Source organism: Astyanax mexicanus, chromosome 13, assembly GCF_023375975.1.
Source record: "Astyanax mexicanus isolate ESR-SI-001 chromosome 13, AstMex3_surface, whole genome shotgun sequence".
In the NCBI taxonomy this organism is placed as follows: domain Eukaryota; kingdom Metazoa; phylum Chordata; class Actinopteri; order Characiformes; family Acestrorhamphidae; genus Astyanax; species Astyanax mexicanus.
This window is the reverse complement of record NC_064420.1, coordinates 22,100,120-22,124,348: the sequence shown is the minus strand read 5'-3', so window position 1 is coordinate 22,124,348 and position 24,229 is coordinate 22,100,120. Positions and strand designations below refer to the sequence as shown.

Sequence of the window (24,229 nt, the reverse complement as noted above, 5' to 3'; positions counted from 1 at the left end):
TGATCGTGGCAGTGACACAACTGTTCCATGCACTTTATACTTGCGTATAATTGTCTGCACAGTTGCTCTTGGGACCTGTAGCTGCTTTGAAATGGCTCCAAGTGACTTCCCTGACTTGTTCAAGTCAATAATTCGCTTTTTCAGATCCTTTGACTTTCCCATTGTAGCTTTTGTAGCTGAGTCTAATCACTGGGTCAAATGAGCCCTATTTAAATGGGCTCATGAGAAGTCAACAGCTGTAGTCAATCAGAATCACTTACAAGAAGTGAAGAGGCCATGACATGAAGCTAATTTGATTGACACAACTCGCTACATCACCAAAATTGACAAATTTTGTTGCTGTATGTATATTTTTGACCCAGCAGATTTGGTGACATTTTCAGCAGACCCATAATAAATTTATGAAAGAACCAAATTTTATGACTGTTTTTTGTGACAAACATGTATGTGTTCCGATCACTCTATCACAGAAAAATAAGAGTTGTAGAACTTATTGAAAACTCAAGACAGCCATAACATTATGTTTTTTTACAAGTGTATGTAAACTTTTGACCACAACTGTATATATATATATTTTTTTTTTTGATTGAATTGAACAGGCATTCGAAAGACAAGCATCAAATGACATTTTTTACCAGAAAAAAACACCACACACTATCAACCCCACCACCCATCCCCTATACCCAACTTTAGCTGCCTTATGGTTCCAAAGAAAAAAAGGTCATGTACAGATTTGTTTTTTTTAAACCTGATTCTGATCCTTTGAAACTACTAATCAGACCCAATTTACTATCATATGATGATGATATATATATATCTATTTCTTCAACCCACCCCTGAGAGAGCAAAGCCATTTGTGCTCTCTCGGACTCCGGCTGCTGATGCTCAAACAGCTTTATCCAAGATTTGAGTCGGGTATCAGCTTTTAAAGGGGACGTATTACACAAAACTCACTGTTTGCGTGCATCTCCCTCTTTTTAAGTGCCTCGACTTCCTTTTTAAACATTCTAAGTGCAAACAAAATCCATCCGTCCGCATTTTTGTGAATCCGCTGAAAGAGTTTTTGGTTTTGGTCATGATTTTTTTTTTTTATGAGGTGTTTGGATGCTCCCTTGCTGTGATGTCACAATAAGGAAAGGTTCATAAAAGCACCCTGCCACCACTTTACTCATCAACCCCCACCAAAGCCCCGCCCACTAGATTAGTTAAAAAAAAACACCATTTTGTTCATTTAGGTTGAAAACTAAATGTCTTCCATCCCCACCATCCTTAAACGTGATTTGGCAGGAGTCCAACTGCTTTAACCCATTAACAGGCCTTACAGGTGTAGGTGATACAAAACCCTTTTTCTCTGCAGTAAAATAAGTTATTTACACTCTGTAAAACTGAGGTCTGGAGGACATGATCTGTTTGTTTTGTATTGAGGAAAATACTGATTTTAAAATAGTTCAGGAAAAAGCCAATTTTAAGATTGTTATTCATTACAAGGGGTGCACGATATGGCTCTAAAATAATATCACGATATTTCAGGGTATTTTTGCGATAACCATATACTTGGCGATATAGGAAAACTAAAATAATTCATTCATTTTAGGAATATAGTATAATAGTATAACAGTATAATCATAATGTGGCAAAATAAATAATATAGCATAAAATAATATAATGCAGCAAATAATATTGCAGAATATTTAGTGCATGCATATAAACTGCAAACTAAAACAATTATACAATAAACACACCTAAAGCTTCACAGTGAATAATAGACTACTTTTAAGACAGAACAGCCCTATTATCACGATATGGGTTTTTAATATCATGATATTTCTGTGTCACGATATATTGTATACGATATAATATTGCCCACCCCTATTCATTACATTTTTACAAGTACTTACATTTTTTAAATATTTTATATTACAATTACAATTAGAATTTGTAGTAACCTTTATTATCATACATGGAACCTTATTTAATGTAGTGCTTGAATAGAAATCTTCAAGATTTAGGTGAGTAAGATTTAGGTGTAGGCATATTTTAGTGGACAGGAAGTCCAGTTCTCAGTCTTCGTATCAGAACAGACGATATTTTAACTCATGGAATTATTAGTATTAAATTATAGGGATGCTCAGGTACTGTACAAGTAACCCAAAGCATTGCATAAGTACAGTACTGATAATCTATTGTGAGTGACTGCATACAGCACTGCCTGTCGGCTGAAAGAGTGGGGTTATGTGTTGAATATGGATGAATGTGTTACAATGACAGTGTCTGTGTGAGTGCGTGTGTGTGTGTGTGTCTCATTCAGTGGAGATTTCCTGATCAGTGGGGGGTAACTGTACCACTGTATCTCCGCTTTTACGTGGTGAAATTAAGCGGATTTGAACAGAGCAGTGACGCCGGAATCACAGCACATTTCTGCCTGATTTTAAGCCTCAAAGGAGAGAAATGGAATTTATAAAATGAGGACATCGCCAGCGGAACACACACACACACGATCTTACACACACACACAACACACACAACACACACACTTCATCCAGAGAAACATGAGGGTAAGCAGTTTGGGGGAATCTAGCATGGGTCAGTAAACAGCATGTCTCAGCAGCTCCCAGCAGAATGCAGCGTGTGTGTGTGTGTGTGTGTGTGTGTGTGTGTGTGTGTGTGTGTGTGTGTGGTATCAAATTACAGAGATGTATTTAGTATATCAGCACCATCTTTTTAGACAGAATTTTCTCTTCATAAACAAGCAAGTCAAGCTCCGCCAACAAATGTGTAAGCATAGAGGGCGCTCTATAATGCTTTATAATGGTCATATGATGATCATGCTGATTATGACAGACTGCAATACACTACAGGAAGCACTGGGAGGCACTGTATAACGCTCTATAATGCTCATATGATCCACATGCTCATTCTGACAGACTGTAATACACTACAGGAAGCATAGGGGCACTCTACACAACTTTATAATGCTCATATGATCCACATTCTCATTCTGACAGACTGTAATACACTACAGGAAGCATAGGAGAGCGCTGTATAATACTTTATAATGCTCATATGATCCACATGCTCATTCTGACAGACTGTAGTACACTACAGGAAGCATAGGGGGTGCTCTATAATACTTTATAATGCCAATATGATCCGCACACTGATTCTGACAGACTGTAATACACTACAGAAAGTGTAGGGGGCGCTGTATAATACTTGTATAATAAAGGGGTCACTGTATAATTCTGTTTCACAAGTATAGGAATGTTGCTGCATGTTCCTTTCCTGTTTAAAAGTGGCCTGTGGCCACATGTTCTGGCTACACATGTTAGTGTGCTGTGTGTGTGTGTGTGTGTGTGTGTGTGTGTGTGTGTGTGTGTGTTAGTGTGTGTGTATGATTCCCTCTGATGTAAATGCTGTCTCAGGCCTTCATTACTGATTTATTGTGAAGTTTCCCAGTGGCTCTTCAGACGCTTCTGTGGGTGTGTGTGTGTGTGTGTGTGTGTGTGTGTGTGTGTGTGAGAGAGAGAAAGATGACGGTTAAGAGACGTCAGCAAATGCGTGTGTGTGTGTGTTTCTGTGTGTGTGGAAGCTTCCATCCAGTCTAGACCTGAAGGGATCACCGTGGTCCAGCTTTGTGTGTGTGTGTGTGTGTGTGTGTGTGTTTGGGTGTGTGTGGGTGTGTGTGGGTGTGTGTGTTGTGTGTAGATAGAAGTGTGTGTGTGTATAGAAATAAAGGTAATAGTAGAATAATCTGTTACGCACATTCTGTTGTGTGTTGGCCATGCCTGTGAAGGGAAGTCAAATTCTGGCAGAAAGGCAGAAATTGGCATAACACCTGGAAATAAAACTCACCAATTATACAGCCAGAATTATACAGCCAGAATTATACAGCCAGAAGTATAAATACTTTCTTAACTTATTTAAAGTGGCAGTCTGTATTATTTTGTTTCTAAACTGAAAGCAGAAGCATTTCTGAGTGGAGAAGAATATGGGTAAAATATTGTGTTTAATGGTATCAGTGTGCTTGAAGGATTATCCCTGCTAAGCCTGATATATATTTATTCTAAAAACTGGGGTGTCGTGTCGCTTTTCGCATGAGTTCTTCTGGCCACCTCACACATCTTTATGTACTTACGTCACATATACGGCCTCTGAATGAGGATCCGGCTCAGTCTTACTGAGCGCGAGAGGCTGGTGGAGCAATGGAGACTTCAGAAGGGGAAACTCAGAGCTCAGTAGCTCATTCACTCATAGTAACACCAAAAAAAACGAGGGAGTGAAGTTTCTGACTGAGTGCACTCTCTCACTTTCTCTCTCTCTCTCTCTCTGTCTCTGACTAAACATAACCTGGAATCGGATTCATCCGCTCTAAAAGGAGACCGCATCACACCCGCCCAGTTTAAATTGATTTTTCCTAATGCTCTGTGCAGTTACCCATTCTCAGCAGAGAGGGCCCTCAATCCCAATACTTACAGACATCAGCTTTAACTAGAAATTAGAAATCTGTTTTTATTTTTAGTTGACTTTTCACTTCTACTTCTACTACTACTCACATTTTCACACAATTATCTGCACTTTCTTCTCCTTACATTTTAAAAGCAGCTGCATTACTGCTGCTTCATTTCAACTTGTTTTCATTCTGGCTTTTCATAGTCAAAAACTCATTATAGATAAATCTCTCATTCAGATTCAGTGAATCTGATTGTGATTGGATGAGAAGTATAAACATATACATATTCCAACACCCTATTGGTTTATACGATCCATAACCAGTGTTGGGCACGTTACTTTAAAAAAAGTAATTAGTTATAGTTGTTAGTTACTTCTCCAGAAAAGTAACTGAGTTACTCCACTAAAAAGTAACTAGTTAGTATTAAAAGTAACTATTGCGTTACTTTTGTGTTACTCGCCCCCGTAACCCCCCACCCGTAACGCCGTTTATTTCAACGCCGTTATTCCCATCACTGTCCATCATACCTGCACACATAGGTCACGCCCCCCACACTCCAGCAAGAAAACAGCAGACTTATGTAGCCTAGTATGAAGATGATCCGTGACTCAAGAGACTCAAAAAAACTCAAGCTCTCGAAAAGTCCCAACTAAGCTTCTTCTGTATATTTATATTTACTAAAGCTCTTTTCCCCCTTACATTACTTTTATTTTGATACTTTATGTAGTTTTAAAACCATTTCTTTTTCATTTTTACTTTTACAGTAAAAAGCTTAAGTTAATACTTCTACAGAAGTATTTTAAACCCTAGAAGTATTTTTAAGTATTTTAACCCCTATGTCTACCTATAGAGCAGGGGTGTCCAAACTTTTTTTGTTGGGGGCCAGAAGGAGAAATATATTTGAGGCCCGGGCCACAGACTCTATAATAAAACAAATCATGAAATATACCACTTTAAATAATACTTTTTTCCTGATTATTTCATTTACACATCATTTTACTTGACTTACTATCTTTATCTTTGACAGTCTTGTATAAACTAAGATTTTTCAAATTGATGTTTCATTCCATGATGTATCTTAATATTAAACTCCTTAATTACGGCAACTTTTAGACTCTTTGGCCCGTTTTTCTGCGCTAGAAATGCGCACTCTCTCCGCTTTTAGACTCTTTTGCCCCGTTTTTCTGCACTAGAAATGCGCACCCTCTCCACTTTTAGACTCTTTGGCCCGTTTTTCTGCACTAGAAATGCGCACTCTCTCCACTTTTAGACTCCTTGGCCCGTTTTTCTGCACTAGAAATGCGCACTCTCTCCACTTTTAGACTCTTTGGCCCGTTTTTCTGCACTAGAAATGCGCACCCTCTCCACTTTTAGACTCTTTGGCCCGTTTTTCTGCACTAGATATGCGCACCCTCTCCACTTTTAGACTCTTTGGCCCGTTTTTCTGCGCTAGAAATGCGCACTCTCTCCGCTTTTACACTCTTTTGCCCCGTTTTTCTGCGCTAGAAATGCGCACCCTCTCCACTTTTAGACTCTTTGGCCCGTTTTTCTGCGCTAGAAATGCGCACTCTCTCCGCTTTTAGACTCTTTTGCCCCGTTTTTCTGCGCTAGAAATGCGCACCCTCTCCACTTTTAGACTCTTTGGCCCATTTTTCTGCGCTAGAAATGCGCACCCTCTCCACTTTTAGACTCTTTGGCCCGTTTTTCTGCGCTAGAAATGCGCACCCTCTCCACTTTTAGACTCTTTGGCCCGTTTTTCTGCACTAGAAATGCGCACCCTCCCCACTTTTAGACTGTTTGGCCCGTTTTTCTGCACTAGAAATGCGCACTCTCTCCACTTTTAGACTCTTTTGCCCGGTTTTTCTGCGCTAGAAATGCGCACCCTCTCCGCTTTTAGACTCTTTGGCCCGATTCTGACACCTAGCGTTCCAACTTTGAATCTCACATTATAAAAACCTGCTTAACAGTGGGCCAACTTTCATTCTATTTCCAAAATACCTCGCGGGCCGCTCCAAAAAAGGAAACCGGCTGCAAATGGCCCGCGGGCCGTAGTTTGGACACCCCTGCTATAGAGTAATGAATGTCAATACTTTTCATACCTTTGCTGACAACATTCTACAAACCAAGAAAGGTCAAGTATAGGAAGACCTAGCCCACAAAGCAAAACTAACCAGACTAAATGTTTGGCTCAAACATGCAAAATCTGCAGTCGGTGTGTCAATTATAAATTTTTTCCTTCAAACTGTAAAACAGCAACTTTACAGGAGACATAAAATCCCCAAACCTTTCAGTGGAAATCAATATAAAAAGAGTGTAATTCAGATAATTTTGGACCATTTCTATTGGTTCATTCATCAATAAATTTTGACACAGTGTTCCAAATTATGTAGTAAAATAAAAATCGACAAAAACTGAGATACTTGCAGAGGAAAAATGGAGAAGAAAGGAGATGAAACGACTGAAACAGACAATTAAAAACAACAGTAAACACAGAGAGGAGGAAAGACAGATGGACACAGACAGGAAGGAAAGAGAGAATGGAAGAAAAAAAAAGAGAAGAGAATGTGTGTGTGTGTGTGTGTGTGTGTGTGTGTGTTTGGGTCGTAACAGATGGAGCAAAACGCAGTGATATGCAAACAGCTGAACATCGGGGAGAAGAGAAACATACAGATGGACAGACAGCCTGTGTGTGTGTGTGTGTGTGTGTGTGTGTGTGTGTGTGTGTGTGTGTGTGTGTGTGTGTGTGTGTGAGAGAGAGAGAGAGCAAGTGAGCATGAGTCAAAGGAAATCTACCCGCCACATGAACAGCGCGGCTCTGTCCGTTTACACTCCTGTGCTCCAGCCTGCTCCCCTGCGACTCGATTGGTTGGCTGAGTTAATGAGTTTCTCCGCTTGACCAATCATCTTCCTGTGTGTGTGTGTTTGGGCACACACACACACACACACCTGGCTCCCTGCACACTGGACGTCCAGCGAGGCTGCCTGCTGTCTGTAGTGTGTGTGTTATGTGGGACACACACTGGTTTACCCTCCAGTTCAGAGAGGAGTTCAGGGGGAGACTCTCATGTTGGTCCAGAGAAGCTTCTCCAACACACATTCATGAGCACCATACAAACCAGTTACACCAGTTCAGTGTGTAAGTAGTTGGTCGATGGGTAAATTGCAGGCGTTTGCGTTTGGTTGAGGTGAAAATGCTCAGATGTGTTTTTTAGAATCTGTTGATTTACCCTGTTATTGTATCACAGGGATCATACGGTCATGAAAAACCTGGAAAAGGCATGGAATTGAATAAATTCCATAAACAATTTCGTTCCACCTCATGTACCACATGTGATGCGAATGACAATAAAATCTCCTTGAATCCTTGAAATTAAAAAAAAAAATTTAAATACCCAGAAAGTCATGGAAAGGTGGTCTACAAACCTTTGTGTTTCAGTTTGTCGATGAAGAAAATCTATTTTGAGCTACAAATACATCAGCTCAGAGTTAATTCAGTAAGATTGAGTGTCAACATTTTATGTCATTCATTTTAGACCTACTATAATCAGTTTTAATTATAGTTCTAGTTGATTTTTGGTTTTATTGTCAGTGTCTGCACTGATGTTTAAATCAACATTGTGTGGTCATGAAAAATGTCCTTAAATGTATTGGTTAAAACATGTATGAACACTGGTACCAAAAAATTGCTGGATTTCCTTTTTTTGTACCTGAGCTGATTTGATAGCCTAGCCTTTTTTTTTTGTAATCTTTCCCGATTCGTACCAGATAGTGTTGAGGTATTCTAAGTGTGCTTTAAACAAAGTGTTGTACACAATGTCCTGTAGTCTTTCTGTTTGTCCACATCTTTTATTATTCTCCTTTCACACAGTTCTTCAATAGTCAGGACCACCACAGAGAAGCTATTGTGGGTCCTAAATTAAAATGAGTAAAAGTAGTAATACTAATTAAACACTTATTCTGAGTAGTTTTTTTAAGTTTAGAAAGTAGATACATGTTTTTTTCTTAAAAAAGCAAAGATAGCATACCTGTATATTTCCATTCTTCAAAAGTAAATGCTAAACGGTACAAGTTTTACACTGTTGTTGCTCGCATCAAATTTAAAACTCTTACAATCGCCTACAAGGTGATGAAAGAACAGCTCCTTTTCTACCTGCACTCACTCCTGAAGGCTTACGCTACCTCCCGTCCGCTGCGCTCCTCCAATGAACGTCGCCTCGCTTTGCCAAACAAACACTCACACAAAGCAATCCAGACTGTTCTCATACAGAGTTCCCCAATGGTGGAACAAACTACCCTCCACTACCAGATCAGGAGAATCTCTCGCTATCTTTAAGAGACTCCTGAAGACAGAGCTCTTCAAAGAGCACTTACTCTCCTAACACCTCTAACACACTAACTACTTCTAACCCCATTTCCTTCTTCCCCTCCTTCACTCCTCTATCCTATTATTTCCCTTCGACCTCCTTTAAGCCCTATCTAAAAATGGTTTATCTTAATTCCTATTACTTTTGTACTTCATTATTGTAAGTCGCTTTGGATAAAAGCGTCTGCCAAATGTAATGTAATGTAATGTAATGCTAGCATTACTGATTACTGATTAATACCATAAGCTGATTGGTTGGTGAGCTGATGCTGGAGATACAGCTGGAGAGCACTGAGTTTTAAAAGGCTTATAACCGGAGTTTACAATCATAAAATCAAAAGATGTCTGCATTGCGGAACCATTTAAATAGTTCTGTGTTGAGGAAATAATAATAGGTTTTTAGTATAAACAAGATCAGACATTTAAAAATTATGATTTTAATTAATAGCTACTTATGAACTCCTTTATTTTGGACTCACTTTAAGTTGGTACTCTCCTCTGTGATTTTCTGTTTCAGCATCGCTAATTTGTTTGCGTGTTCTTTTTGTGTGTGTTTTTTGGAAAGAGCAGCCAGATGAGTTGTTGATTTCCCACAGTGGAAAATTGTGTAATTCTTTACCCTGTGTCACTGATCAGTAATGTACACTGTTAGCTCCGAAAAAAAATTATTTAACTAAAAAAAATTAAGGAAACCGGTTGCCTTAAAAAAGTTAAGTAATGACCACTTTACCTTTAGCTGACATAATTAAAATGACAAGTTATTGGAAAATTAATTTTTTTATTTTTGTTATAACAATTGATTTGCCCAACAATTCTACTTAGTATCTTCTAAATCTTCCTAGTAAGGTCTAAGAAAATAAAAATGTTGATTTCTTCTTACTTTACTTTTTAATTCTGTTTTAATTCTGTTGTGTAGCGTGAACAGCGCAATGACTGACGACTCAAAAAACCTGTAGTTATGAAGCTGGCGTTAGTGTATGTTGTGCTGTTACGAGTGGATCATACACAGCAGTGCTGCTTGAGTTTTTAAACACCTCAGTGTCACTGCTGGACATGATCAAAACAATCTATGCAGCAACAGATTCAGAGTTTTTGTCTCTTTGGCTTTACATCTACAAGGTAGAGCAGCTAGGTATGAGTGTCTTACAGAGTGGACAGTGAGTGTTTAAAACCTCCAGCAGCTCTGCTGTGTCTGATCAGGTCTGAGACAAGAACTAATTTTCAGTGTCTTATGACACTCTTTCATGTTGCAAGAAAGATGAAAAAAAGCTTGGGCTTCAAGTTGTCCATCTGGCCATGCACTGCCACTATGATCAGGAGCTCACTGGTTCAAATCCTTTTCATGTAGCTCGCCGTCAGCTGCCAGAGCCCTGAGAGAGCACAACTGGCCTTGCTCTCTCTGTGTGAGTAGATGGCGCTCTCTCCCCTCATCACTCCAAAGGGTGATGTTGATCAGCACAAGGCATCTGTGAGCTGATGTATCAGAACCGAATCGCTGCGTTTCCTCCGAGTGCACTGTGATGCTACTCGGCAATGACGCATCAGTGGTAGTTTTAAAAGAAGCAGAGTCTGACTTCACATGTGTCAGAGAAGTGAGTTGGTTGGGTAATTGGCCGTGTAAATTGGGGAGAAAAATGGGGGAAAAATTTTAAAAATATATATAATAAAAGAGGAACAGTGCTGTACTTGTGGAGGAATATGCCACAGTTTTTACTCGCCATTGTTCAACTTACTCACTCCTACAGTAACACCTCACAACACAGGTGTGGGAATTCTTAAGCTGCCCCACGATCAATTTACATTACATGCGAATTTTGGCACATCCCACCGCTGCCCACCTCCAAGCTTAGACCACAAAGCAGTTGTAGTTCATCCAACCAACATAAAGAAGATTACCTGAATATATATTATAAATACTAAATCTAGCTTTAGGAACTACTAATCCCTGTAGGAGGCATCATGTGTACAGTAGATGTGTTAGAAAAACATGCATACAGTTTTCCTTTAAATAAAACATCCCTGTTGTTGTATGTTTTTAGTTTGTCTAATAAATAAAAAAAAACTAGGCTAACTCAACATTAGCTTAAATTTGCTTATTTGTATTTCTTTTGCATATTTGTTCATCTTAAATGTTTCAGATCATCAAACAAACTTAAAAATTAGTCAAAGAAAACATAAGTAAACACAGAATGCAGTTTTTAAATAAGGGTTTACATTATTAAGGGAGAAAAAACTCTACTGCTATAAATCTTTCACACCACTGTGGAGAAATTGTGGTCCACTCTTCTTTGCAGAATTGTTGTAATTTCGCCACATTGGAGGCTTTTCTAGCATGAACTGCCTTTGTAAGGTCTTTGTCAGGACTCAGGTCAGGACTTTGACTAGGCCACTCCAAAGTCTTCACTTTATTTTTCTTCATTCATTCAGAGATAAGTGGACTTGCTGGTGTGTTTTGGATCATTGTCCTGCTGCAGAACCCAAGTTCGTTTTAGCTTGGGGTCACGAACAGATGGTCGGACATTCTCCTTCAGGATCTTTTGGTAGACAGACAGCAGAATTCATAGTTCCATTTATCACAGCAAGTCTTCCAGGTCCTGAAGCAGCAAAACAGCCCCAGGCCATCACCCTACCACCACTATGTTTTACTGTTGGAATAATGTTCTTTTTCTGGAATGCAGTGTTTCTTTTATGCCAGATGTACTAAGACACACACCTTCCAAAGAGTTCAGCTTTTGTCTCATCGGTCCACAAAATATTTTCCCAAAAGTCTTGGGGATCATCAAGATGTTTTCTGACAAAATTGAGACAAGCTTTAATGTTCTTTTTGCTCAGCAGTGGTTTTCGACTTGGAACTGGCCATTTTTGTCCAGTCTCTTTCTGATGGTGGAGGCATGAACATTGACCTCCTGCAGTTCTATGGATGTTGTTGTGGGGTCTTTGGTGACCTCTTGGATGAGTCGTCGCTGTCCTCTTGGCTCTCACTGTGGTTCACTGAAGTCCCAAAACTTTAGAAATGGCTTTTTATCCATTTCTTTCTAAATTGTTCCTGAATTTCTTTCAATGTCGGCATGATGTTTAGCTTTTAAGGATATTTTGGTGGACTTCACTTTGTCAGGCAGTTTCTATTTAAGTGATGTCGTGATTGAGAACAGGTGTGGCAGTAATCAGGCCTGGGTGTGGCTAGAGACAGTGTACTCAGGTGTCAGAAACCACAGTTAAGTTAATCACTTTACCACACAGGGTCATGTAGGTTTGGATTTTCTTCTCCCTTAATAATGAAAACCTTCATTTAAAAAGTGCATTTTGTGTTTACTTGTGTCGAATTTGACTAATATTTAAATCGGTTTGATGATCTGAAATATTTAAGAGTGACAAACATGCAAAAAAAAAAAAAAAAAAGGAAATCATGAAGGGGACAAACACTTCACTGTAACACCACTGTATAAGCAAATGTTTGGCATCCAGAATTTGCTTTATTTAATATGTTTACCAACAGTTTATTTAAAAAAAGCCTTGCTAAACCTAAGAAAAAAATGGTTGCATGCATTGACTGGTTTTCCATCCAGTGTGGTGCTTTACAGTAAGAACACAGGCAATCTGGATTGAGCCGTAAAAAGGATTTAGAGCAGAAGAAAGCTTCTCATGTTGGTCCAAGAAATCCTCCCCCGAACAACAACCTACAGAAACTCTAAACTCACAAACAACAGTGTCCACATTAGACTGGCCGTAGTCTTCACAATAAATTCACTGTTCAACGGCGGCACGTTGGCTTAGTGGTTAGCACGTTCGCCTCCCAGCACTGGGGTCTTGGGTTCAAGTCCCTATCTGGGTGGAGTTTCCATGTTCTCCCCGTGTCTGTGTGGGTTTCCTCCCACAGTCCAAAAACATGGAGATCAGGTAAATTGAATACTCTAAATTGCCCAGAAAAATTGAATACTCTAAAAATTGATCTGGTGTGGTCATTTAGAGCATTTATTTGCAGAAAATGAGAAATGGCTGAAATAACAAAAAAAAAAGATTTCAGACTTCAAATATTGCAAACAATATTTTGTGGAATAACCCTGGTTTTTAATCACAGTTTTCATGCATCTTGGCATGTTCTCCTCCACCAGTCTTACACACTGTTTTTGGATAACTTAACGCCACTCCTGGTTCAAAAATTTAAGCAGTTCAGCTTGGTTTAATGGCTTATCATCATCCATCTTCTTCTTGATTATATTCTAGAGATTTTCAATTAAAAGAAAAATCAAAGAAACTCATACTTTTTAAGTGTTCTCTTATTTTTTTTCAGAGCTGTATATTACAAACCAGGATGACCATTACTAATTAGCTATAATGATCAAAATACAATGACTTAAAAATACACTAGACTTTGGTTAGCTTACATTTTCTTTCTTTTTTAAATTGATAAGGAGAAAAAAACTGAACTTTTACTGTGGCAATTCTATTGACATACTAGCATCATTAAAACATCAGTAAAATATCATGCAATCAATTTTAGTATTAATTTGCTGAAATGTAATTAGTTGTGGTGTGCCCTCAATACATGTGCCCACATATATGTGGTCTTGGGCCGCTGATCTAAAGCATGCACCAGTGGGTTTTCTACTCTGGGCGTTTTTTTTATATATATACATAAAGGATGTGGGTTGTCATATATAGGAAGAAAAGAGGCTTTTTGGAATAGACCCAACCGTTTCCAGTGCAAAAGAAGCCTTTAAAGCTGGTCCAAGAAATTCTCCCTCAACATACGACCTTCAGAAACACCTAACTTACAGAAAAACTCACATTTCTGCACATATTTTAATAAATCTTTTGATGTAACAATACTAAAGCAATGAGACTTACATAAAAGAGAAAGATGGATGATCACAAGCCATCAAACCAAGCTGAACTGCTTGAATTTTTGCATAAAGTTATCCAAAAGCAGTGTGTAAGACTGGTGGAGAAGAACATGCCAAGATGCCAAGATTAAAAACCAGGGTTATTCCACCAAATATTGATTTCTGAACTCTTAAAACGTTATGAATATGAGCTTGTTTTCTTTGCATTATTTGAGGTCTGAAAACTTTGTATCTTTTTCGTTATTTCAGCCACTCACATTTTCTGCTAATAAATGCTCTAAATGACAATATATATATATTTTTTTATTATTTGGAATTTGGGAGAAATGTTGTCCATAGTTTATAGAATAAAACAGCAACGTTTACTTTACTCAAACATAAACCTATAAATAGCAAAATCAGAAAAACTGATTCAGAAACTGAAGTGCTCTCTTATTGATCGATAGTCATTCTTTCTTGTCCTTGTTTTTCCATATATTATATTTAACAAGACATATAATGAACCAATAGAATTCTTGAAAATCACATCAACTGCAGACTATGATGCTACCTCCACCATGCTTGATTGTAGGCAAGATGTATTGTCTTGGTACTCTTCACTTTTGGCAAAAACTGTAGAGAAACAAATAACAGTTTATTCTGCTTTTGTTGGATTAACTCTATCTGAACTTTTCAGGGAAGGCTTTTGAATACAATTTGGATTGCTGTGAGATTATCACTATGGAGTGAATTTTGTGCCAAATGTTTACGTAAAAAATAAAATCTGCAGTCAAAATGTAAAAGCAAATACATATTTTTAAATATACTTGGTTACTTTATTATTCTTTTCAGTTTTTTTTTATTATTTTAGTTTGTATTTTGTCAGTCTTTGCTTTTATTTTTGTGTTTTTGCGAATTTTCTATGGATTTTTTTGTATTTTTCAGTTAAAGGCTTGGAATGAGGTGGGATGGTGATTATGGAGTGAATTTTGTGCCAAAAGTTACACAAAAAAATTAAAACTGTAATTAAAATTTTAGGAGTCAAAAGGAAAAATGGTATGTTGCAAATTCAAAAAGAGAAAATACATAGCAAATATATATTTGTAAATATACTTGGTTACTTTATTATCCTTTGCAGTTATTTAAAAAAAAATTGCCAGGTTTTGGGGGGATTTTTCTGTTAAAGACTTTTGCTTCTGGAATCTCTCGTTTGCTTCTGCTTCAGTTTTTTGCTTCTGAGTTTTGGCACACTTTTCACAGGGGGGCGGGGCTTAGCAGAAGGCGTCACCCTTGAATCTCCATTGGTCAGCATGTTTTGGACTGACTTGGACTGGTGGTCAGTCTCAGACTAGGGTTCAGGGTATCAGCAGTCAGTCTAAAACCAGCTGACCAATGGAGATTCAAGGGTGACGCCTTCTTCTAAGCCCCGCCCACCTGTGAAAAGTGTGTAAAAACTCAGAAGCAAAAAAAACTGAAGCAGAATCAAACAAGAGATTCCAGAATCAAAAGTCTTTAACAGAAAAAATCCCAAAAAAGGCAAAATTCAAACAGTAATATTTTTTTAAATAACTGCAAAGGATAATAAAGTAACAAGTATATTTACAAATACATATTTGCTGTATATTTTTTCTCTTTTGAATTTGCTACATACCATTTTTCCTTTTGATTCCTAAAATTTTAATTACGGATTTAATATTTTTGTGTAAATCTTTTGGCACAAAATTCCCTCCATAATCACCATCCCACCTCATTCCAGAGAACACAGTTCCACAACTCCACAGCTCAATACTGGGGGGCTTTAGACCCCTCCAGCCTTGTATTACGGATGGTAATATTTGCTCTATTCTATTGGCAGTACTCTACTCTACAGGGACTAGACGAGAGACGTGTGTGTGTGTGTGTGTGTGTGTGTGTGTGTGTGTGTGTGAGCATTAACAGCGATGGGTGCAGCTCATCCAGTGGGTTCATTATCCAGTGTGGTGTGTTACAGTAAAACCACAGGCACTCTGGATTCAGCCCAGGAGGATTTATTGCAGTAAGAAGCCTCTAATGTTGGTCCAAGAAATCCTCCCCAACAAACAACCTACATAAACTCTTAACTCAGAGAAAAAACCATAATGCAAACCAGTGCAGCCGCTACCAACTGATCACAGTCATCATAATCCATCTAGAGATTTTTAAACGTTACAATAAAGTACACACCACTGTTTCCTCACATTCTAAGTATAATTAAATACCTTCTAAAAAGGGTTCTTTAATTATTCTTTACTACAACTCCAATTCCAAGCTTCTGCAACGTCATAAAATTTATTTCAATCCAGTGCTGCATTCATTTTTTACCAAGATCTTGCAACAGCATTAATGATGGTAGAGTCTGACCACTGCACAAAGCAGCTCTTCTCCATCCAGCACATCCCAAAGATTCTCAATGAGGTTAAGATCTGGACTCTGTGGTGAACTCTCTCAATCCATGTGTGAAAATGATGATCTCATGCTCCCTGAATCACTCTTTCACAATTCCAGCCCCATGAATCCTGATATTGTCATTTTGGAACAGGGGCGTCGCCTGGCCTGGGCTACCAAATAATTTTCTAGTAGCTCCGAATCGTTTCGCTCAGCTCATCTATAATATTAATGAGGAGACAGGCCACTGATCTCTTAACGCCAATCACGGAGCCAGTTCAAGGATAAAGTTCCGCCTTTTAGCAGAAACAGCCAATAAGCTCGCTGGTTTTGCAGAGTGCGGTGGCAGAGTGCGGTAGTAGGGAAGCCCCCTTTGATTGAGATGTATGTTGGTGAATGTGAGATGGGCTGTTGTGTTCTTTTTGGTCAGCAGTGTTTGTTGGCTTGGAACTCTTCCATGAAGACCATTTTACCCAGTATCTTTCTTACTATTGAATCTTTAAAACTGACCTTAACTGAAGCGAGTGAGACCTGCAGTTTCTTTAAATGTTGTTCTGGTCTTTTTTGTGACCTCCTGGATGAGTTGACCATGCCCTTTTGGAGTAATTTTGGTCGGTTGGTCACTCCTGGGAAGGTTCCCCAGTGTTCCTTTTTTTCTTCTATTGTGATTAATAGCTCTCATTGTGGTTCGCTGGAGTCCCAAAGCTTTAGAAATTACTTTGTAACCTTTTCAAACTGATAGATGATCAATGACGATATTTTCTCATCTGTTTTTAAATTGAACTAAGCTTTCCAAAAAGTGTGATTAATTACAATTAATTTAGCCCCCCTCCCCTGCCCCCACATTGCTGGAGAGGATTTTTGAGTTCCTGCAGCGGGGTACAGTGCTGATGTTAAAACATATCTGCATATACAGCGATTTTTATAAAAGAAACTGATGGTAACTGAACTAAACATGTAAACTGTGATGAGATTCTGATTAAAAAGGCTTGTCTGAATCAAAACACAGATTAAACCCACTGTGTGCTTAATAAATCACAGCCTCTCAGGGTGTTAGTTTAACTTTAGAATTAGCTATCTTAGATGGATAGTCAACATTTAAGAAAAAAAGACAACTATATATGTTTAACTTGCCCTGTTGTACCTGATCAGCCTATAACTATTTCATTTTCAAATAGTTTTTTTATTAATTTAGGATTGCAAGACTTACTGTAAGCTATAATTAACGAAACTACCAATTAGCTAGAAGCTGGATGTTGTGGAGAGCCAGAATTTAGTACTATACTTAGTTTAAACGAGTTTCTTAACCCTGGTCTCTGCCCTAAAATTGTATGTTTTCCATCGGATCCAACTGATCAGCTAATAAACTACACATATATAGTGTTAAACATTGTATATCAGGATAAAGAAAAATAATAATAATATCATACAAAGATAACCTAAGTAAACATAAAAGCACTTCTTAAATAGTGATTGTATTTATTAAGGAAAAAAAATATATCTAACCTAAACCTAATAACTTGGTTATTAGGAGCCGCCCGGATCATCCACAGCATCTCAATCAGACTTTAACTAGGCCGCTTCAAAACCTTCACAAGTCTACCATTCAGAGGTAGACTTGTTTGTGTGCTTTGGAGTCATTGTCCTGCTGCAGAACCCAAGTACACCTGAGCTTGAGGTCATGAACAGATGGCCGAACATTCTCCTTCAGAATTGTCTGATAAACAGCAGAATCTCTGGATTCATCTATTTAAGGTAGTTGTCCAGGCCCTGTGTGATTTCTTGATTATACAGGTCTGGTAGTAATCATGCCTGGGTTTGGTTAGTAGTGAAATTGAAATCAGCTTTCCAAAAGTGTGATTAATCACAATTCATTTATGGGGGGGGCAAATACATTTTCACACAAGGCTAGATGATATATATATATTTAAACAGTGATACATTTGCAGTTTCATGAATACTTGAGAACTTAGAACTCATCTCAGCAGCAGCTCTTCTCAATGGAGTTGGGATAGAGAAACAGAAAGCTGAAAAAGTAGGTGGTACTAAAAAAAAAAACAATTGCAATAGGAACAATTTGCATCTAATTTACATGACTTGTTTACATGAAAATGTATGTTTTTTTTTCTCTCCTGTAAAGTTGCTGTTTTGGAGAGACTTGTTTAGAAGTGGGCATTACTGGGAATTTTGGTATTGATCTGATACCAAGTAAATACAGGGCCAGTATTGCCGATATCGAGGCCGATACCGATGCTTTTTAATATTTAGGCTTCATAGATCCAAAGGATCCATAAGACCTAGGATAAAATTCTGCCAAACATTGTACATGACAACAAAATACTTGATCACAATCAACAATTTACTTAGAAACAAGGGAACAGTAACAAAACAAAGTTTATTTTAACATTAGCAAAATTATTATTTTTTTGAGGTAGGAAGGAGAAACCACAATACAAAAATTGTAATTAAAATTCTGCCCTCACCAGTTATCTTTTCTAGTTCTTTCTGTTTTTTCAAATAGAATTGTTATTAGGAAAACAATAAAAAATAATCTTCCTTTCAGTGCAATTCTGTTTTTTTTTTTTTTTCTTAAATAAACAGTGTAAAAAAATGTAAAAATAATAATAATCTGGTGGTGTGAATTGTGGACTTGAGGAGAGCTCTGAGTGGGTGTATAAGGAAGAACTTTTGCAGATATATTTCACTAGAACTTCTGGTCATCACCGCTCAGCTCTGTGAACTCTCAGTGAGCGCTTAGACAGCTGCTCCACACAGAAGCTCCATACGTGACGTTACTGAACACAGAAAGCGCCGGTCATCAGCTGTGTCAGCCACGCAGAACCTAAAGCTGCTTATCACACAAGAACCAGCCTCAGCTTTTACAAAAACATCCGTCCGCATGAAAACACTGAGAGTTTAAACATCTCCACTCTAGAGAACAGCTTCCAAAACTTCTGCTTTCACTGACCTAAACACTGCAGATTCATACTGGATTCATATTGCTCCACAGTTATCACTTTGAGACTGTAAAAACTACACACACTGCAGATTCATACTGGATGAAAAAAAAAATCAAAGTCACTACTATCAAACTGTTTATTCTATTATATTACAATATATTATATACACTGCAGATTCATACTGAATTAAAATGACTCCACAGTTGTGTCACTATAAGACTATGTGAACTACACACACTGCAGATTCATACTGGATTAAAATCACTTCACAGTTATTACTATCAGACTGTATAAACTAAACACACTGCAGATTCATACTGGATTAAAATCACTCCACAGTTTTTACTATCAGACTATCAAAATTGAAGGGCTGCACACACATTGCAAGTTCATACTGGATGACAATTCACCCATCCACTGTTACAATCAGGATGTAAGAACTACAAACACTGCAGATTCATACTGAAAAAAATAACTCCACAGTTATTACTATCAGACTGTATAAACTACACACACTGCAGATTCATACTGGATTAAAATCATTCCAGAGTAATTACTATCAGACTGCATGAACTACACACACTGCAGATTCATACTGGATTAAAATCAGTTCACAGATATTAATATCAGACTATATGAACTGCACAAATTTAAATTCATACTGGATTAAAATCACTATACAGTTATTACTATCAGACTGTATGAATTACACACACTGCAGATTCATACTGGATTAAAATTCACCCATCCAAGAACTACACACACTGCCGATTTATACTGGATTAAAATCACTCCACAGTTGTGTCACTGTAAGACTGTATAAACTACACACACTGCAGATTCATACTGGATTAAATTCAGTCTGTAATCAGGCTGCACGTGCAGGTTAAAGTAGCTCTAGGGAGGCTTTAGGTTGGATTTGAACATGAGGGTAAGTGATTTGACTGCAGCTCTGCTTTTATCTGCTGTTGTTGAGGAGCTCCTGAATGCGGGACCTGTTGAGATGCTTGTTAAAATGTGTAGTGGCCCCGCTGAGTATCAGCACCTCGCTCTTATCAAAGCCTTGCATTTGTAATCAATACCACGGCATTATCCATCAAGCTCCCCGTTCCACCAGACGCTCCACTTGGCTTTTACTCTTCGCTGGTATTGATCTGGAAACGAGTGGAGGATTTTTTTTCTGCTGAGCTTTGATGCAAAAGTCCTCTTTGAAAGAATAGCTGTGTGATATGAAGGGGTAGCACAGAGGTGTTCTTTTGCAGTTCAGGATCAAAACGCGCCTCTCACAAAGAAAAGCTGGAGGATTGGATGATGAGGGTGATGATGAGGGTGATGCAAGCGGCATGAGAGACTTTTAAAAGAGAGTTTCAGCAGAAAATCAGCTTTTCACGAGCCATTCTTCTCCTCCTGAAGAGGTGCTTATTTTGTTTTGGTCAAAAGTTAATTTCGGAGCTGAAAAAGAGTTATTTGAGCTGATTTTCGCACTTTAGTTTATGTTTATAAAAAACAGTCATAGAGACATACAGACTCAGAAACCACATAAGCACTTCTATGCTTCTATGTTCAATCTGTCTGCCCAAATCAGATTTTTGATTGAAGCCTAGATCTAGATCAAAGCTCAGATCAGGCCCAAAAAATCCAGCCTTGCCCAAGCCTGTGCACGTTCTGCCCGAGCCCAACCCGACCTGCTCCATAAACTGTCATTATGAGCCAGAGCCCGATTTAAACCTGACATTATTTTAGTAAGTAAAGCATTAAAACTGAGCTTTAAAAAAAAAAAAAAAACATTTTTGGGCTGTTTGAATGAGCGAAATCTGTTCAGAATGACATTAATTAACATTGCAACACTAAAGAAGCATAGACCTATTATTTAAGAACAGCTATACACAGCACTGCAAGTCAAATGCGGACAGAACTCACATGTGCTTTTATTGAACTTTTATTTAAAAAACAGTTTGATTTGTAACTAAGCAATACCACGCCATAGCTTTATAGAAAATAAAAATAGCATTAAAAAAATGACGCCTACTTCACATACCATTTTCTTGAGCCCGGCCCGAGATTGAGGGTTGGGTCTCGGGTCGGTCAGGTTAAAAAAATTCTGATTTAAAAGCACTATTTAAGTTTGACACCACTTATTGGAATATTATTCCGTTTTGCTTATCTTACGTTCATTCTTTTATTCACATTTAAATATTCATTATTAACTACATTTTTAAGCACAGAATATTGGTGTATAGTATATTTTTAATTGATTGACATTGACTGTCACGACAGTTACATTGTTGACTTATCATACAATAAATGGACATGACCTCAAAAATATTTAATAATTGTATATAGTAGTGTATTATTTTTTTCTGTTAGTTTGTTTACATATATAACAGTAAACAGTATTTTAGTCGGACAAGGACCATGCGTCAATAACTGAACAATAACTTCCCAAACTGTTATTAATTAAAATGTTGTTTTCTTTAAAAGGGTATGAATGCTGTGTTCTGTTTTTTGTCATTTAATTATCTTAAAACTACAATAATATCATTTATTGCAATAATTTCAAGGCCAATATATCGCAACAGGCCTAGATTGACACCACATCTTGCTCAGACACTGCTGATTTGACTGATTCAGTTCTTTCTCCTTCTCTCGCTCCACAGCTACACTCCAGTATGGATCGAGGGGACGGCCGCACAAAGTACATTCTGAAAGGCGAGGGGGCGGGGTCTGTGTTTGTGATTGACGGGAAAACGGGAAACATCCACGTGACAAAGCCGCTGGACCGGGAGGAAAAGGACCAGTACCGGCTGATTGCCACGGCAACAGACAGGCAGACAGGCCGGCCGCTGGAGGCTTCGTCCCAATTCATCATCAGAGTGCAGGACATCAACGACAATCCACCGCTGTTCGCCCATGCTCACTACAGCGCCACCGTACCAGAGATGGCCAGCATCGGTACTGCAGCCACATACATACTGTCATACCGTGCCTTGTAAATGGGAACCTCAGTCAGATCTGTAGTCAGTTACACCAGCTAAACATAGGTCTGATTTCGAAGCTCATGTGGGTTGCCAGATTGACACACATTGAAAAGCGATGACTCTTACTCTGAAGTCTTACTCTGTAGTTGATCAGTAATTATATACTTTTCATTGTCCAAAATGCCTGTCTCTACTAAATAATAACTATTTAGCTATGGTTAGCAACAATACTGAAGCTCAGTGATTACCTGTTCAGCAGAAGAAAAAAAACACCAGCTTGCCCATATCCATAGCTAAGCAAATTGTTTGCGTTCTGTTGTCTATACCTGGCAACCCTGAGTGTGGAAATGGGTCTAAGGAATGGCGATGGGCAGATTCAAAGGCCACAACCCACACAGATTTCCATGGTAAACTGCTTAGTTCAAATAAGAAAATACTGGCTGAAGCTCTGCTGACAAGAGAGAGCTGTATGGCTTAAATAATAGCATGTTTCCTTAATATCTGATGATACATCCTGATGATGTTATGAGTTACTACAGAAAATAATAATCCTTAATGATATTTTAAAGCTGATGTCCTTAAGTTTTTGGATTTGAGGGATTTAGTGCCCTTTCTGGTAAGAATAGGTAATTGGACCAAGCATGCAGAAGAATCATTTTAAACTGGGTGGGTGTGATGCGGTCTCCTTTCAGAGTGGATGAATCTGATTCCAGGTTATGTTCAGTCAGAGAGAGAAAGAAAGAGCACTCAGTGAGAAACTTCACTCCTTCGTTTTTTTGGTTTTATTATGAGTGAATGAGCTACTGAGCTCTGAGTTTCCTCTTCTGAAGTCTCCATTGATCCACCAGCCGCTTGCATTCAGTAAAACTGAGCCGGATCCTCTTTTAGAGGCTGTACATGTGACGTAAATACATAAAGACCCATGACGTGGCCAGAAAAACTCCCGAAAAAGCGACCCGACACCCCAGTTTTTAGAATGAATATATTAGGCTTAGCAGGGATGGTCATTCCAGCACACTGGTACCATTAAACGCAATATCTTATCTCTTCTCCACTCAGAAATGCTTCTGCTTTCAGTTAAGAAACCAAATACTACAGACTGCCACTTTAAATTATACATTGTATCTCAATGAACAAAAGATTTAAGTTGAAAATCTTTACCGGTCTAAATTATGTAATTTGTTAATAACAAATTTATATAACTGTCAATGGAAATCAAAATCCTCAACCCATGGAGGGCTGGACTTTTACAGATTTCATCACAGAAACTCATAATGTTAATCTTTGGTATATCTGGTCATGCTTCTGATGATATGACATGCACACCGCGTTCCAAATTATTATGCAAATGATATTTTTCCCTGATTTTCCTAAATGGTCGATGCAAATTACATTCAATATAATAAAAGTCATCACCTGTTAGAGTATAAATAAATGTTTTATTGAACCAACCTCCCGATGATAACAGTGTATTCTTCAAAAATAAAAAAATTCTAAATGCACTCTAAATTATTAATTTTGAATTAATTCTAAATTATTATGCACAGCAGAGTTTTAAAACATTTTATAGTTTGTAAAGAACTGAAAATGGTCATTTGTTGAATTTGCAGCATTAGGAGGTTAAAAAGCTATTTTAACCAAATACATCCTAACAGGCCAAGTTACATGTTACCATAGGAACCCTTCTTTGATATCATCTTCACAACTCTTCCATCCATTAAACTTGTACGTTTTTGGAGAATTTCTGCATGAATTTCTTTGTATGATGTCAGAATTGCCTCCCAGAGCTGCTGTTTTCATGTGAAGTGCCTCCTAACCTCATAGATCTTTATCTTGATGATACTCCAAAGGTTTCCTATTGGCTTGAAATCACCCTTAAGTTTACGTGAAATATCTAATGTTTTCATACCTTGTTCAAGGCATTGATTGCACTATTTGACACTTTTCGGCAGCAGAGAAATCCTTTTTCTTTCCCATGTTGCTTGAAACCTGTGTCCTGCTTAATAATGTGGAACATCCTTTAATTGGTTTACAAGTGGTTTACCTTTAATTGGGCTCACCTGGCAAACTAATTAACACAGGTGTCTGAGATAGATTTCAGTGACCCAAAGAGCCCTAAGACACAATACCATCCATGAGTTTATTTGGGAAACAAAAAAATGAATCTTTGTCACACTTAAATCTAATTTGCATAATAATTTGGAACGGGGTGTAGAGTCCTGGGGGATGTCCTCCCATACCTGAAGGAACTG

At 38.0% G+C, this 24,229-nt stretch overlaps 1 protein-coding gene across 1 annotated transcript in view; it reads left to right on the top strand.

Moving 5' to 3' along the window:
* Positions 1-24,229, top strand: part of LOC103044178 (cadherin-7) — a 137,698-nt gene that overhangs the window by 44,126 nt on the left and 69,343 nt on the right. Inside the window, exon 3 of the mRNA XM_022676769.2 lies at positions 21,657-21,951. Coding sequence (XP_022532490.2) covers positions 21,657-21,951 — 295 coding nt within the window. The remainder of the gene's footprint in view (positions 1-21,656; positions 21,952-24,229) is intronic.